Here is a 17,427-nt window from a genome sequence, read left to right on the forward strand (position 1 = left end):
GCTTTGCAACTTCTACCAAGACTGAAGGAAGCAAAAGTGAGATGTGGCGGGGAAGATCTTTGCCTCATTAATACTGCAAGGTCTTACGAAATGGAGCACAAATGCTGGATATTATAACATCAGACAATCTAGCTTTGTGAAAGGAGTGGGCACGGCCCTTAATGTGTTTTTGTTAAATATTCTAAGAAGCCATAAAAAGGAGAAGAAAGGCATCAAGTTCTATCCAGACACTATAGACCTCGCCCAGGTCTTCGACACAATTGACCGTAGTAAATTGTGGTCAAAACGTGAACAGTGGAACTGCCCGGAAGATCTGCTCGAATCCATCAAAGACCTTTATTCTGAGACTTCCCTGAGAGTGAAACTGGATGGGAAGGGCCTGCTCTGAAACCCAATTCCAACCATGTAGGGTCTTAACCAAGGCTGCTCCTTAGCTCCTGCACTCTTCAACCTGTTTATATCTGCCATCTAAAAGGCGTTAATGAGCGCCAGAAGCTTTTCCCCGAAATGAGCTGGCTTTCATTTGGATATGCTTCTTTATGCTGACGACCTGGTTCTTATTGATCAGACACAGGTCGGTTTACAAAGACAAGTGGATGCTCTGCAAGCTTACGTACAGGAAAATGGATTGAAGATTAATGCTAAAAAATCTCGCATTTTGATTCTGGAGCCAGGGGGGCTTAGAGGGAGGAATAAAGGTTTGTGGCACATGAATGGCGTAAAGCTTTCTCAAGTAGGTTTCATTACTTGGGGATGTGTGTCAACAATAGCCTTATTGACGATTCAATAATGTAAATCCTACAGAGAAAGATGAAGATGTTAGCCACCCAGGGCCGGGTCATCGTGAAGAAATACTGCAAATTTACTCTTAGCCTCCTAATACAATTCCATAGAATGAAGGTAGTACCGATAATCACCTACGGTGCCGAAGCCTTCTTTGTCCATCCGGCAACCACTTGGTCGCATCTGGAGGGCCTATTTTGGAAAAAGGTTCTCAACCTGCCTTGGGGAATGCCCATTCAAGCTGTCAGAATGGAGGTAGGGCTTAATTCCCTTTACTCAATGGTGGTGTGAAAGTCTCTGGCACCCTCCCCACCTAGAAGATTTGAATCCCTACAGAAGGCAGTCTCGGATGGAGCTGAAGGTGTGCTACGTGAATGGATGAATATTTGCACTGTAATTCTAAAGAGCCTCGATGCCACAGAAGAATTGTTCATTAGTAATCCGTGCAAAGTAAAACAGAAACTGTGGGACATGGACTGGACCCAAACTCAGCATGAAAGATTGAAATGCAAGCGTTATGGGAAAGCTCTTCTGGAAGCCTGCACGCTCAATTCACTGCCTAAATATCTGTCCAAATTCCTGAGTAGCTACCTTCGCACCCACTTTATGCGCTTTCGTCTAAATGTATTCCCAACCAGAGACATTTTGAGTGCCCGGAGGGCTATGGATGAAACTGAGGCCGAAATGACCTGCAGACTGTGTTGTTCTAAAGCCTCACCTGAATCACTGCAACATTTGGTCCTTATATGTCTGTCTACAACAGAAATGAGAAATAAATGGCTGTCCACCTTTATCAACAACTTTCCATCGTTTTGAATGGACCAATGGTGGGACTGGCTGATCGTGGGGGAAAGCTTGCCATTGCCCTCAGCGCTATTAAAATGCATCTTCAATCACCACTGTTAATGTCAGTCATCGTCTCCAGCAGCAGGCAGCTTCATGCACCCTCCCCTTGCTAATCTACCACCATTCACAACTCTTCAAGGAACAAGTTAAAGACTAAAACTCCCCTCCCACCTACTAATTACCTGCACACAGCTGTGCCTGCAGCTATTTCACGATAATTGGTTGCTTAAGAGCAGAAGACAAACACTGCTCACTTTGGGACCACTTCAGGAATCAGCTTTATGTCCCAGGCTGGCACCCGAAATAAACAACAGCAATGCAGTGGCCGCAAGGTAACTAAGTGGGATGCCACATTAGAGCCTGTCCAGCATGGCCGAGGTTAATCCCCAGCAAGAAAAGAGCATGCCCTTCGCCTGCCATCCAGCAACGCTTCACAGTGCGAGATAAAATAAGGGAACAATGGACTAGTTTTACCAACAAGTAGATGAACATTATATGCTTTAGTTCCTGCCCACTTCGACCTCTGCTCCTGTGAGACTAACCCTCATTTGATAAAAAACACTATATTGCCCGTTGTTGCAGGGGAGAGCTGCCATTCCCCTGTTGCACCCCCGCCCCCTTGGTTCATTGTGTGCTGGGTAACTTCTTTCTCCTGCTGGTGTGATACATGTTACCCCACTGTTTCCTGGAAATCGGCAGCCTTGGTACTTGATTTTGCAAGGCTACCCTTCCGACTAAACCCAATTATCGCAACAGAAGCAAACGTAAAATACAATTATTGTCACGACCCTCACCCAAAACCCCCTCTGGCAAACCCATTGGCCAGGTGGAGTCAGGACTCGGGCCTCTAGAGCCTGGCATCCTCTTCAAAAGCCCTCATGGGGCCAGTCCTGGCACCTATGGCGCCAGGCTGAAACACCATGAATAAACAATGTGCTTGGGAATTACTTTATTATTGGCAGCCAACATGGAGGCATCCACATAGTTTGGTTACTAAGAACCAAACTTTGGGTGTGGTAGCCTAGGGACTACTTTTCCTGGACTATTTTATTGGGGCTATATAAACCACACCCGAGCAAGACAACACGCTTCGTGTTACTTTGCAGCTTGCAACATTACGCTCACCGTGTCCAGCTATTCCCTCGAACCTCAGAGAAGCAGAACCTGCAAGGAGATAAAAAGGAACATCATTAGCAGCAGCATCTCACCTGCAGTCTTCATCTTTAAACACTCGCAGCTACTAAGAACAGCTTCCTCGAATCTGCACGCCTCCTGGACAGAACGACCTGAAAGAGGAAGATATAGGCAACATTAAAGAAAGCAGTAGAGACATTTACAAATTACGAACTGCTGAAAAGGCTTACCTGGCTGATCGCCTCTCGGCTGGCACCACTCCGGACATTCCACTTGCACTGAAGAACACTGCGCCCTACAAGGAAGGAATACACAGGTTAGCAAAAGCAAGACTTTGCAGCGCTGCGCATAGCGCTTAATTACTGCATCATAGTGCTCTTAATGCGCCAACATTTACCAGCTGGGCTCAACCAAACCAGTTCGCCGCGCTGAAGCTCTGCATACCTAAGGGAGAACAAAGAGACATTTTAAACAAAGAAAGGCATGCAAGATAGCAACAAAACTAAAGGACAGCAATAAGACCTACCTGAACAATATCAAACGGGCCGGCGTCAGTGAAGCAACTGGACCGCACTCGCCCATGAAAGACAACGCGCCCCTGCAAAGAAGGCAGGACGGAGAGCATGCCTAATTCTACCACAAGGTGAGGAGAGGGCGCCAGAGGGACTGAAATCATACGGGGGTGGAGGGAGGATACTTACCCCAGTCGGTCAGTCTTGAACACAGTCCTCCTGTATTTTCAGGCAGAACCTTCCCCGCAGACCACATCAGGGCAAAGCTGAGAAGCATACCAGCGAGTAACCCGGCTGGGTAGCGTCCCAGTGGATACCAGGTGAGCGTAACAGAACGCAAAGCCTCCCATAACAAATCCACCTGGGCGCCATGGAGACATCGGAAATGGACCAATTGGCCCAATTACTAGGAGAGCTTCGTGCTGAGGTTCATTATGCCCGACAAGAGACTAATGCCCTCCGGAGAGACCTAATAGTGACCAAAGAACGCACTGAAGAGATTAGCAGGCAATACTTGCAATCACAGGCAGGACAGACGCCTCTACCTGGAAGCAATCAAACGATGCAAAAACCTGCCACACCACCCACTCTGGTACAGATCACATTACCTGGAACAGTGCCTCTGGCACCACCAGAAAGGTTCTCAGGTGACCCATGGAAGTATGCGGCATTCATCAATCAGTGCCGCCTTCATTTTCTTTGTAGGCCTGGAGCATTTCCAAATGACCAAGCTCGGGTAGCTTTTGTCTTATCATGCCTGAGTGGTAGTGCAGCGGATTGGTCGGTGCCGTTGGTAACCCATGACGATCCTCTATTACATGACTTTGGGGGGTTCCAGAGAGAAATGGAAAAACTTTTTGCTCGCCATACCTAGGAACAAGCAGTAGACAATGAACTCTTGTCCCTCCGACAGGGGAATCAGGACTTGTTAACGTACATTGCTACCTTCAACAGACTGGTTGCCGAAGCTAGGAGGCCAGAAAACCACGTTATTCCATCGAGGCTTACGAGTTGAATTAAAGGACGTCTTAGCCCAGGTGGTTGATCCACCCAGAGACTGTGCAGAATTCATAAATCTGGTCGTGCAGCTAGACCACCGGTTGCAGGACCGGAAGGCAGACCGGTCTAAGACGGACCCTCGGACCTTGTATGTTTGACCAAGGGAAAACACACCCCATGTACCTGAAAATGCCATAGAACCCATGCAGATTGCAGGGATACGGCCTCCATTAACAAAACAAGAGCGGGACAAAAGAAGACAACAACAGATTTGTTTGCATTGTGGGAAACCAGGACATTTCCTGAAGGACTGTCCAGTAAAACCCCCAAGAAGAACAGTTGGGGCCACAGAGAAGGATGAAGCTAAGGAATCGGAAAACTACCAAACTCGACAAACGTAGAGGTCAGTTTGTCGAGTGCGAAGAAAGAGTTGCTGACCTCGCACTTTGCAATACCAGTGATCTTAATTAACCACCAACAGTCATCAAGAATGCATGCCGTTGAAGCATACATCGATAGTGGAGCAGTTGGAAATTATATTGATCAAGAACTGGCAGCAGAGATGGGGCTCCCTTTGTGTTCTAAACCAACTATGGACAAGGTAACCACCGTGGATGGGACAGAAATCGCTTCCGGACCAGTAACCCAGTGCACAGCCAGGGTAACCTTGCTGTGCCAGGACAGACATCGGGAGTCTATTTCATTCAATCTCATCAAGGCACCTCAGTTCAGGCTAATACTAGGGATGCCATGGTTGGTTGCTCACAACCCTTTGATAGACTGGCGGGCACGAAAATTAACCTTCCCCGGTGACTGCTCCCCTGCCTTCTATTACTAAGAGGAGAAACCCGACGTCTGTATCCCCATGACTCTCGGAGCGACAGTATTAACCCTGGGAGCAACTAATACTTTTCCAAGTGAATACCATGATTTCCAGGATGTTTTCTGAACGGATTTATCCGTACTTCGAAGTCCCCCGCAGCCAGTCCTTTGTTCTTCGTACCAAAAAAGGAAGGAGACTTGAGAACCTGTATTGACTACCGCGCATTGAACCAGATCACAGTGAAGAACCGCTACCCCTTGCCATTTATCCCTGAGATGCTAGACCAAAGTAAAGATGCCCAGATTTATACCAAATTGTACCTTCGAGGAGCGTACCACCTGGTCCGAGTCAGAAAAGGAGATGAATGGAAAACCGCCTTCCGTACTAAGTACGGCTTATTTGAATATCAAGTCATGCCCTTCGTGTTATGCAACGCTCCTGTGGCATTCCAGTATTTCATGAATGACGTTTTAAGGTAGTTAATTGATGTGTGCGCCTTAGTGTACGTAGACGACATCTTAGTATACTCAGCCTCGGAACAAGATCATGTCAGGCACGTTCGTTCAGTCCTCACCAAGCTCTGTCAACATCGCTTGTTTGCAAAGCTTGAAAAATGCTTTTTTCACGTCACCGAAGTAGAATTTCTTGGTTTTATCCTTACTCCAGGAGGCATGAGAATGGACATGCACAAGGTAGATGCCATTCTGAAATGGCCTTCACCGACGTCTCTGAAAGGGGTACAAAGCATGCTGGGCTTTGCAAACTTCTACCGCCTGTTCATCCCAGACTTCTCTCAGGTTGTGCACCCAATCACAGTACTATTACGAAAAAACTATAAAAAGTTTGCTTGGACCGAAGAAGCAGAAGAAGCCTTTCAGGAACTTAAACAAAGGTTTACCTCCGCTCCAATCCTGCGGCATCCTTGTCCAGACCTCCCTTATGTCGTTGAAACTGATGCGTCCAGTCTCACAATGGGGGCTGTCCTTTCACAGAGAGACCCGGAAACCGGCCAGCTACATCCTGTGGCCTTCTGGTCGAAAAGGTTCAAACCTCCAGAGATTAATTATGCCATCACGGACAAGGAACTCCTGGCTATCAAATCCGCCTTTCAAGCCTGGAGGCAATACCTTCTGGGGGACAGACACACCATTACAGTCATCACAGACCACGAAACCTGCAATATCTCAAAACAGCCAAGGCCCAGTCCTCGCGCCAATTACTGTGGGCCCTTTTCTTCGCCGAATATGATTATGTAATCACATTTCGACCAAGAGTGAGAAACTGAAAGGCGGATGCCTTATCTCGCATGGGCATAGATGAAATAGTATATACAACTCCAGACCCAGTACCTATTATACCTGAATACAAACTCTTGGGTATCACGACAGCCTTAACACAAGCAGAACTACGAAAAGAAATCCAACGGGCAATGAATCCTGATGCCTACCTCGCATGGCAAACTCAAGGAGAACAATATACCATCAAGGACCATCTACCCTTTTTTAGGGATCGCCTATATGTACCCAAGAAGGAATTACAACAGCATATTATTTCAAACTATCATGATTCACTGATCGAAGGGCATCCTGGGATCGCCAAAACCAGAGCTAAGGAGAAAGAGAACTTTTGGTGGCCTACCTGGCCTAAGGACATCATTCAGTATATTCAGTCCTGCAGTGTCTTCGCACAAAATAAATCACAGAAACAAAAACCATCTGGTCTCCTACAACCATTGGACATTCCTCCATTTCCATGGCACACTCTTTCCCTTGACTTCATCACTGATCTACCTCCAAGCCAAGGGTTCAACACCATCCTTGTAGTTGTGGACTTATTCTCGAAGATGGCCCATTTTATTCCTCTCAAAGGCCTCCCAGACGCAGCCACTTTAGCAAAAGTGTTCCTGGAGGGCATGGTTAAGCTACATGGCTTCCCTTCGGTTCTGGTCTCTGATTGAGGCAGCCAGTTTGTTTCAAACTTCTGGAAAAAATGTTGTGCAATGGCGCAGATCGACGTTCGGCTATCTACCAGTCACCATCCCCAAACGGACGGCCAAACCCAGAGAACCAATCAGACACTCGAGCAATATTTACGGTGCATGCTGCACCACGAACAAAGGAATTGGAAAGACCTACTATGGATAGCCGAATATGCATATAACAATTCTTTGCATTCAAGCACCGGACAAACGCCCTTCTATACCCTTTATGGCAGACATCCACGTACCTCTGAACTAGAACTTCCAGCCAGCTTGGAAATGCCAGCGGTAAAGACTCTACACACAACCATTGCTCAGGCTTTCAAAAGGGCAAAGGAACACCTTATTCATGCCAAAGAAAAACAAAAGAGATTCGCCGACCAACACCGGAAAAAGGCCCCTGATTATCAAGCAGGAGACAAAGTTTGGTTAGCCGCTAAATTCATACCCATTAAAGGAACCCAGACCTTTCATCCCAGATTCTTAGGACCCTATACCATTAAGGCAATTATCAACCCAGCAGCCGTGAAACTGGATTTACCACCTAATGCAACCCGGCACACAGATTGGGACACCAACTAAGCCCATACTTGTTGACGGAGAACCAGAATTCGAAGTCAAAGATATCTTGGACTGTAAATACTCTAGGACCAAGCTATATTATCTCGTCGATTGGAAAGGATTTCGTTTGGACCACAAGATAGATCCCGGGAGCCCAGTGAGAATCTCCATGCACCACGTCTAATCAGGAAATTCCATCGGAATTTCCCAACCAAACCTGGGCCAGACAGAAGGAACACCATGGGAGGGGCCTTAGGGGGGAGTGCTGTCACGACCCTCGCCCAAAACCCCTCTGACAAACCCATTGGCCAGGTGGAGTCAGGACTCGGGCCTCTAGAGACTGGCATCCTCTTCAAAAGCCCTCATGAGGCCAGTCCTGGCGCCTATGGCGCCAGGCTCATACACCATGAATAAACAATGTGTTTGGGAACTACTTTATTATTGTCAGCCAACATGGAGGCATCCACATAGCTTGGTTCCTAAGAACCAAGCTATGTGGTCTAGTGTTTTGGGTGTGGTAGCCTAGGGACTACTTTTCCTGGACTATTTTATTGGGGCTATTTAAACCACACACGCGCAAGACAACACGCTTCGCATTACTTTGCAGCTTGCAACGTGACGCTCACCGTGTTCAACTATTCCATCGAACCTCGGAGAAGCAGAACCTGCAAGGAGACAAAAGGAACATCATTAGCAGCAGCATCTCACCTGCAGTCTTCATCTTTAAACACTCGCAGCTACTGAGAACAGCTTCCTCGAATCTGCACGCCTCCCGGACAGAACGACCTGAAAGAGGAAGATAGAGGCAACAGTAAAGAAAGCAGTAGAGACATTTACAAATTAGGAAAAAGGCTTACCTGGCTGGTCGCCTCTCGGCTGGCACCACTCCGGACATTCCACTCGCGCTGAAGAACACTGCAACCTACAAGGAAGGAAAACACAGGTTAGCAAAGGCAAGACTTCCCAGCGCTGTGCATAGCGCTTAATTACCGCATCATAGTGCTCTTAATGCGCCAACATTTACCAGCGGGGCTCAACCAAGCCAGTTCGCCGCGCTGAAGCTCTGCATACCTAAAGGGGAAAAAAAGAGACATTTTAAACAAAGAAAGGCATGCAGGATAGCAACAAAACTAAAGAACAGCAATAGGACCTACCTGAACAATATCAAACGGGCCGGCGTCAGTGAAGTAACTGGACCGCACTCGCCCATGAAAGACAATGCACCCCTGCAAAGAAGGCAGGACGGAGAGCACGCCTAATTCTACCACAAGGTGAGGAGAGGGCGCCAGAGGGACTGAAATCATATGGGGGTGGAGGGAGGATACTTACCCCAGTCGGTCAGTCTTGAACACAGTCCTCCTGTATTTTCAGGCAGAACGTTCCCCGCAGACCACATCAGGGCAAGGCTGAGAAGCATACCAGCGAGTAACCCGGCTGGGTGGCATCCTTGTGGATACCAGGTGAGCGTAACAATTATATACAGTTCATTGATTTATTAGCGGAAGTGAGTGTAAGGGTAGCCCAATTTACAGGGGTATCCCTAATTATAAGGATGCCCCTAATCACGTTCACAGCAGAGTACATTAACCCCTCTAGGGAAGTAGGTCCAAGAGTCTATCTTGCAAGGATAACAAATTTATTCTTTACAAAAATGAGGATGGGGGCAAATAACTCTGCTCCCTGAATGGCCTTCTGACCCTCTTCGATTCCTTTCTCCTGACAAAACAATGCCAGGCAGGGGCTTATATACTCTTAGCTTGGTCACTGGATATGGGGTCACTGGATATGGGCATGGCTGATCCCACACCATCCTGCTTCCATACAAGGGATGCTCCAGTCTTCCTTTCTTCATTATCAGTGATTTCTGTCAGGCCACGCAACTTTACATATTGCTACCTTACATAGACACACACTGCAGCCCTGCAGATTTTTACAAACCTTGAGGCCTAGCTACTAATTTTCATTTATACTCCACTCATTCTACTCATATTTTTATTTGGTCTTATAATCTCCTTAAAACCTTGTTTTCCATAATTCTGCATTGTGTGCATTGAGCATGTTAAAATCCCCTTTTAGCATGCATGGGTTTTTGACAGACAGCAGGAAGCTCGTCAGTGAAGTTGTGCTGCTAGTGCTGGCACGAACACCACAAAGCCTGTAGTCCAATTTTAGCACAGGCTGCATTCTTCCCGGCAGAGAGCCTGCTTGCATCTACTGTGCTTTAAGATTTTAGAACTACATAGAATTTCACATTTACAAATGTATTGAGATAATAGTTATTTGCACCTTATATTTTAATAATAACTGCCTTCTTTTAGTGCCTGCCCATGTCTTGTGTATATGATGATATTTGCATGAGAGAGCTTTCTCAGTGCCCCTCCTCTGCCCTGATCACTTGTAGTGACTAGAAGCAGCCAAAAGAAGTCTTGCCTAATTATAAAGCGCTTGGGAGTTTGGGAAGATCCTAGTTCCTTCCCAACACGTGTATGCCTCCATGACCACATTCACGTTCATCTTCCTTCCTTTATAATTTTGCCACTTACTCTCCAAGCCGAGTCTAATTAGCTTGTCAAACAGTAAACCACACTCATGTTTTCACTGCTCATAAATAGTTGAAGCTCCAGGCCTGTACTGCGAATACCATAATTGTTGCATATTGTTTTTAGGTATTTGCCTCGTCCAAGCCTATAATCTTGGCAGAAAAACAAGAAATTGAGCACCGTCTCCTTGGACAAGCCTCAAACTTGGCATAGATCATTCTCACTTGGGTACCATTTTGATGTACAATAAACCAGGTTCAATTGTGACAATCTAAACCTTAAATAAAGGTTATGTGCCAATGGAGGGACAACAAAATCAAGGTAAGCTTCAAACCCAGTTGTTAATTTAGAGTTGAAGTAAAGCCTGCCAGCAGCCACCTCTTAGCAATCGCTAGCCAGGTCAATTTCTAGCAGCCTTCGCAAGGACACCTTGGCTTTACCAACGTCGCTCCAAGTTATTCTCTGTGGGCATAACCATAGGTCAGCCATGCCCATACAAACCAAAAGTTTCTTTACATGTTGGAACCAGGATAAGGACTTCCCGCTCTCCGATTCCAGAATATGGGATACCCCCACTCAGAAATTCAGGGTTCATTCATAATCTAAGCCAAAATTGCGCTGGCCAATTCTGGACCTCGTTTTGGATTGGCCTTAATCACAATTCATAATAAATGGGAGCAGGGGGGCAACTTTTGGTGAGTCCCAAATGTTTCTTCAAACATATTCTCTCAGCCAGACCCCCATTGTTACATTTTGAGTAGCCCCATAATTCTTCCCCATAAGTGGCTGCTGGTTTAGCCTGAGCAGAGAGCATCATGATTGCAGGCAAGCTAGCACCCTGGCCATGGAAGTGAAAACACCTTATAATCCCTCCACCATATTTTCCCATGGTCAAACTAGATTTTAGTAACTAGGGGCTCAATTCTCCAGTATCATTGAATCTAAGACCCAGATAATCATAGTTGTATACATTTTCGATTAGTGACCCATTTTTAGTCAAAAACACTCGAATCGACTTTTTACATCTGGGTCTAAAGAACAATGTTTTGGTGTTGGCCACATTAATCTCAAGAATCAGCTCTCTCCATTTCGTCACAGCGTGGTTTTAAGGCCCTCACGGACGTTGATAGCAAGACAGCATCATCCGCCAAGAGGAGGATTGGACAGGTCTCCGCCCCAACTTCGGAGGATCCAAACAGTTCAATTTTACATGGCGGACTACTGCATAGATGTATATCAGGAAAATTAGGGGCACTAGGACACATCCCTGTTGAACCCCTCTAACTACTGCAATGGGATCTGTGAGCCCCCCTCCTCCCCAGTCCCTAACATACTTTGGCAGAGTTATCAGAGTAGAGCTGGATCAATATCTGAAGAAGCCCAGCTGGGAACCCCCTGCTGGCAAGAATTGCAAACAAGGTCGCTCTCAAGACGCTATCAAATGCAGTCCTGAGGTCGAAGAATACCGCATATACCCTCATCCCCCTCAGTACAGTGTATTTTTGTGCAATCAAATACAGCCGTAACACCCGATCCAATGTGCTTACCTAAATCCTGCCTGCAAGTTGTCAATAATACCATTCCTGTCCACCCATTCTTGTAAATGTGCTAGTAGGGATTTAGCAAACATTTTCCCCACCCCATCTAGTATGGAAATTGGCCTGTAATTAGATGGATCACTGAGCCCTTTTTTAATAAATTGGTACAAAGGTAGCTTTGCAACAAGAATGGGGAAATCTATTTTGTTTCAAACAGGCATTAAACAACAGGGATTGGGGCCAAAACTATGACCTCATCTCTAAACAGGTCAACAGGCAACAAATCGGGTCTCGGGGCCTTCCCTCCCTTCTGTGAGAGCATGGCATTGCAAACCTCCCCCAGTTGCAGCTGTATTGATTTGATGTTTTATATTGGGCAGGGAATATAGTCCCTCGATGAAAGGGAAAGAGAAGCGTGGCCTTGGTAGCGTGTACACTGGTTTGTTAACAAACAAAAGAGTTACTCTTTCACCGACAGTTATGTTGACTATTAAAGAAGCAAATGGAATATGACATCAGCCACCCCAGAGTACACTGACAACACATCACAATTACAGTGGCATTAAATACATGTTGATTGGAGAGCAGCAATGACCCTTGCGCTTACTATCATTTACCTTCAGTGTTAATAAGCCCACTTGGCCCCAGTATCCCTCATAGCTTTAATGCGATTTAATCTGCCAACACCATAGGTTGAAGTGAGCAGGCACTAACAGCAACTGAGTTCCACTATACATTTTGTTTCGGTTTAAAGATCCACCACATTGCACAATCATTTCAAAGTTCTGGAACGTTTCTATTTGCAGTTGAAGCTCCCTCTTCATTCGGCTCTTTGAAGCTAAGGCCTTTACTTTGGCTCTTGCTGTGCCTCGAAGCAGTAACATAGTGCCTAATAAACTATAAAGTGCCACTTCTTAGCTCCTGTGTGAGTATGCAGAGGACCTTAGGAAGTGTTAAAGAGATAGAGGTTGCAAAGCATGCTTTTCACCGGGGGCGAGGGGAGGGGGAACACATATTCATCATTATCCATCTGTTTTCTTCTTCTTAAAAGCTATGGCAGAGCCCTGATGGTCATAACAAAGAGCTTATTCCTTGGTTCTATGCACCGTTTTGTTATGTTGTCCTCCTTTCCCTTGTTTGCTGATTTAAAGGTGTGTACATTTCGCATTCGCATAAAAACAACTACCTCTGGACCTCCATGTTTAATCACTTGACATGCCTTCCCCACGTCCTGTACAGAGGAAAGGCGGCAGATTCGACGAAATGATTGTGCTACATTAAAATGGCAGGACTTTCCATCCTGCCCTTGAACACATTCAGTCAGTGTTGTGCCATCTTTATATTGAGCTATTATACATTGAAATGCTGTGTATCTGTTGTACAGCAACACACATGCTATGCTAGTACTGAAAACGAAATAAGAATTGCAATATCAACACCCCACACGTTTTCTAGAATGTGTATAAGTTGCAGGGGGAACTATGCCCAAACCCCCAGAGTAGTTACACCTACCCCAAATCGGGTTTAACAGAATAGAATAAAATAAAACACTCCGTAAGGACCACCAGCTTTGCCATCTACCCACCCTGCTGCCGAACCCTCTCACCTGTGCCCCTCTTGCCTCTGCTGGGGTCACCGTTCCACTACTTTTTGTCACACTTTTATCTCTGGCTCACACACATCTAATCGCTCACCATCTGCCCTTTTATACTCGCGTCTACCACCATCTTCTCTTCCATACTTACGTCCACGTGGAGCCAGAGCCCATGCTTCTCGCAAAGGTCCGCAATCTCATGGAGGGGGTCGAAGGCACCCAGCACAGTGGTCCCACAGGTGGCGCTCACCAAGAAGGGCACGGCACCCTGAAAGGGAGATAAGGAAAGGCTTCACTAGGTCAGCGCACCTCGGCGGGATAGAGATACTTTCTGAACAAGACTGTGTGATGCTGCACTCAAGGAGGCCATGTTGGTACCACAACAATGAAACAAACCACAAATAGGGCCTCATAGCGAGTTGGGTGGTATCCGGCTGTAATAACTCCGGGATACCACCCAGTGCTAATTGTGTTACTGCCACCCAGCCCAGCGCTATTAGCACTGGATCACTGTTTGGCGGTAACAGTAAATACCCATTCTCCATTGGGTCCAGGGCTTGGGGTGCTATTACCGCCGGCGATAATAGCACCAGGAGTAACAGCACCGAAAAAGGGGCGCTAAGTGGGATTTTCAGCTCTAGCAAAAAGCTGGAGGTAACACAGCCCATTTAGCATCCAACTCGTGATCTGGCCTGACCTTCAATGCGGTGGTAACTATGTTACTGGCGCATTTAAGGGCTACCACCCAACTCGTGATGAGGCCCATAGTCTCGCCCAACACCACATAGCGGCTACGAACCGAAAAAACACACATACGCTCAGTGAACAGTGTCACGGAACTGAAGCTGCCAAAAGCACATCACTGCTCTCTTGCTTTTTTTCCCACTCAGTATTACTAACTTACCCACCTCCCTCATTGCTTTACCAACCAGCCATAGCGCCAAGAGGCCATGCAGGTGGCAACAGTGCGTGGTATAAGAACCTTTAACATAACATTTAAAAACACTCTATGGGTCTGAAGAAAGGGATCGATAAGGGCCTTTTAATGGGCGATTTTTAAGGTAAGATGATGACTACCTGCTGCAAGATGGGCTATACATTCTCCCCTCTGACACCAGCCTCTCACCCAAAGCGATCCAATCCAGGACTTGGGCCAGAGCACCGTGCTTGCTAGTTACCTGAGACTTGGCCTCCTCTAATCGCTTTTCAAGATCAGCAGGAATCATTTTCCCCCTACAAAAAAAAGAGGAAAAAAACTGTTCACATTTTCCCCAGTAATTCGAAAAGTTCACTCAACACCAAAACAGATTGAGGGGCAATAGGAAATGTGGTAGTAGGGGCACACGACGGTCCAGGGACCCCACATACCCTATAACCAGAACTACTGACTAATGAGCTGTGATGGGAAGTGTGGTCGGTACTTTGATTTGGGGAATACACACATTCCCCGCTGCACCTATGTCTTCCAGCAGGAGATGCAGTGGCAAATGTCTCTTGTTACTTACCATAATCGTCATTACACCAAGTCCTACCGTTCTTTATCCCAGTCGTAAAGGTACTGGAAATTCCACCCCAGGAGACAGTGCCTGCCCAGCAGTATTTCCATATTCATTTGACTTGAACTGCCCCTCTAGTGCACCTCCCACCAGGGAGGTACATATCGGACGGACCTCAGCCCTGATCCTCCTATGCCAGGTGTAAGAGTGAAATTCTCTCCACCTTTGAGCCCTCGAGCACTTTTTGCTGGACTCCTGGTTTTTTGGACAGATTCTCCTGAGTGAGAAGCCAACTTTTTCCACACTCACTTATTCTTTTACTCTGATCGTGGGAATCCTTTTTAACTCTTTTTAGTATTTCTTTGTGAAGTTATGCTTTCCTCCAATTTTAAAGACATCTGCAATTTTTCGATGCAGCACGCAGCACTTTCAGTGCGGTGTTGCTGGAGGCTCCTAGAGCCTCCCTGTTATGGTTTTTACTTTACTTGCCAAACTCTTAAAGATACCAAGACAAGGGGATACTTTTTATCCTACCTGTATTTTAAGAGATCAGTACGCCCCACCTTATGTGGAGTACCGAGAGGGTCCATTGCATCCTTTTTCTCAACTCTCCAGTAACTTTTTGTTACTGTGACAAGTCTATCTGTTTAGGCTGGTGGCAGTGTACCTTTTATGCAACTTTTTGTGAACTGTCTTCTTAACTGCGATAGGGGATACAAGGGACACCATTTGCCCAAAATGACTGCTGTACTTTTTTAAGCCCGAAACAAGATGGTCTATCCTTTCTTATGTCTTCCTCTATCCTGCTAGGTGGGGGATGGTCCACTCATTCCTTTGTCTTCACTGGGCTTCCCTTGTAAAACCCGCAAGGACCATTTCAGTGACTGCAGGACAAGAAGTGGGGAGGTCAACCAAACCTCCCCTGTCCTTTGTCCTGAAGTATCCCAGAGAGAAACCATATCAGACTGAGAGGCTGGCCATTCCCATTGGACTTCCATCCCCAAGCTTGAATGGTGCATAGGATATGATTGGTGGACTCAGCCAGGGTTTCTGCATAAATCCGCAGGTCCTGGAGCTGAAACCCAGAGTCGACCACTGGAACAGAAGAATCCAAAGAAGAAGAATGAAGAAGGATGACACCAGCAACTTCCAGAGACCGCCAGCGCCTGCTGTATAACCGCTGCTGTCCCGACCTCAAATTCTAAGGGACAGGGAAGATCCTAAAATGATGACTTCCTTGCTTGGACTGGTTGGCCTAACCAGTCCCAAGACAAACTGGATTTTGCATAGTCCCTTGAAGAGCTGAGACCTCCATGGCCTGCAATTCAGCAATACCCAAGGACATCGGCTGCATGGCTGTGCATCCCCTCCTGAATCGCAGTTTCACCTGAAACTTTGTGGGCTTCCCCCTACGCCTGCAGTGACATGATCCAGCACCCAAAAGTCCCCTCACCCAATACGAGAACCGAGAAAGTGAGAAGAGTCACCTGCCGTGACAACCGTCCTTCAACCGAGCCTGAAAAAGGTGCCAACAAGCCATAACCAGGAAGATCCATTGCTGGGCATGTCTGCACAAGGGCTGGTTCCAGATCCACTGAAGTCCCTTTCTTCTGTCACCAAGACCGAGAAACCAGTGACATTGTCTGCTGTCGCCTGTCCACTCAAACCGTCCTGCAGCAACCGTTTCTTCAGCTAGAGGTACTGACCTACCCTTCGTACAACTTACCTGTGGGTTGTTTGCTTGATCCTGTGATCCTGGCAACTGCAGATAGCTTTATCATGCACCCGTCCAGGTCTTCCATAGAGTTATATTGGGGAGGACCACCAATTGTACTCAAACACTGCCTTAGGGCACTGGTTCTTGGGGCAAACCTACAAGGGAATAACCTGCGTCCCTGTTTGTAAAACTAACTTTACTTACCTGCAATACTGAAAGAGTCTCCTCCTGGGCTTTGCCAAACTGAAACTTTTACCCTGCTTACCTGCCTTTTCTACTCCATCCCTGGCCACTGGTGGTCCAGTGACCCAGCTGAACACTGAGAGACTCACATGAGATAGGGTTCAACTCTTTAAGACAGGCTGGATTAAAGTTATAAACAGTTATACAAGTTTGGAACAGTTTGCATATATGTTTCAGATGGATTAAGTAAGTGATTTGTTACTGCCAATGATATTCTAAAGTTACTAAAACTCTGGTTTATTATCTAAAGAATACTCCAAAGTGATCTTATATTCTCTTACTGTTTTAAAGTACTTACTTGACTTATGAGTAATCACCTCTGCCTTAGTGTAAATAATAAATGCCTATTTTCTTTATACAACTACCAAGAGTATCAGTGTTTTCTTTAACTAAGTGTAGAGTTCTTTGTGCCTCACTACAGCCCTCCTCCCTCCTTAGAATAAGCCTGGCTGCTCAACATTCTACCAAACTTTTTGTGGCGCAGTCCTAAACTATGAAGTGTAACCCTGTTCACCTAATGTGGACTTTTCCAAGTTCTGTCAAAGACAACAACATATGTAAAACTCCCTAACACCAGGTGTCTGCAACCTGTGGCTACCCAGATGTTTTGGGCTACAACTACCATGTTCACTCCTCACCAGTGAATATGATGGGTAAGACTGA

The 17,427-nt window shown here is 46.4% G+C and overlaps 1 protein-coding gene across 1 annotated transcript in view; it reads right to left on the bottom strand.

Annotated features, from left to right (window-relative positions):
* Positions 1–17,427, bottom strand: part of CSAD (cysteine sulfinic acid decarboxylase) — a 251,637-nt gene that overhangs the window by 141,660 nt on the left and 92,550 nt on the right. The window contains exons 8-9 of the mRNA XM_069653337.1: positions 14,487–14,541; positions 13,460–13,576 (exon numbers count right to left, since the gene is read on the bottom strand). Of these exons, the coding sequence (XP_069509438.1) occupies positions 13,460–13,576; positions 14,487–14,541 (172 nt within the window). The remainder of the gene's footprint in view (positions 1–13,459; positions 13,577–14,486; positions 14,542–17,427) is intronic.

The sequence above is a fragment of the Ambystoma mexicanum genome, chromosome 3q, assembly GCF_040938575.1.
Source record: "Ambystoma mexicanum isolate Mex_15411 chromosome 3q, UKY_AmexF1_1, whole genome shotgun sequence".
NCBI classification, from domain to species: domain Eukaryota; kingdom Metazoa; phylum Chordata; class Amphibia; order Caudata; family Ambystomatidae; genus Ambystoma; species Ambystoma mexicanum.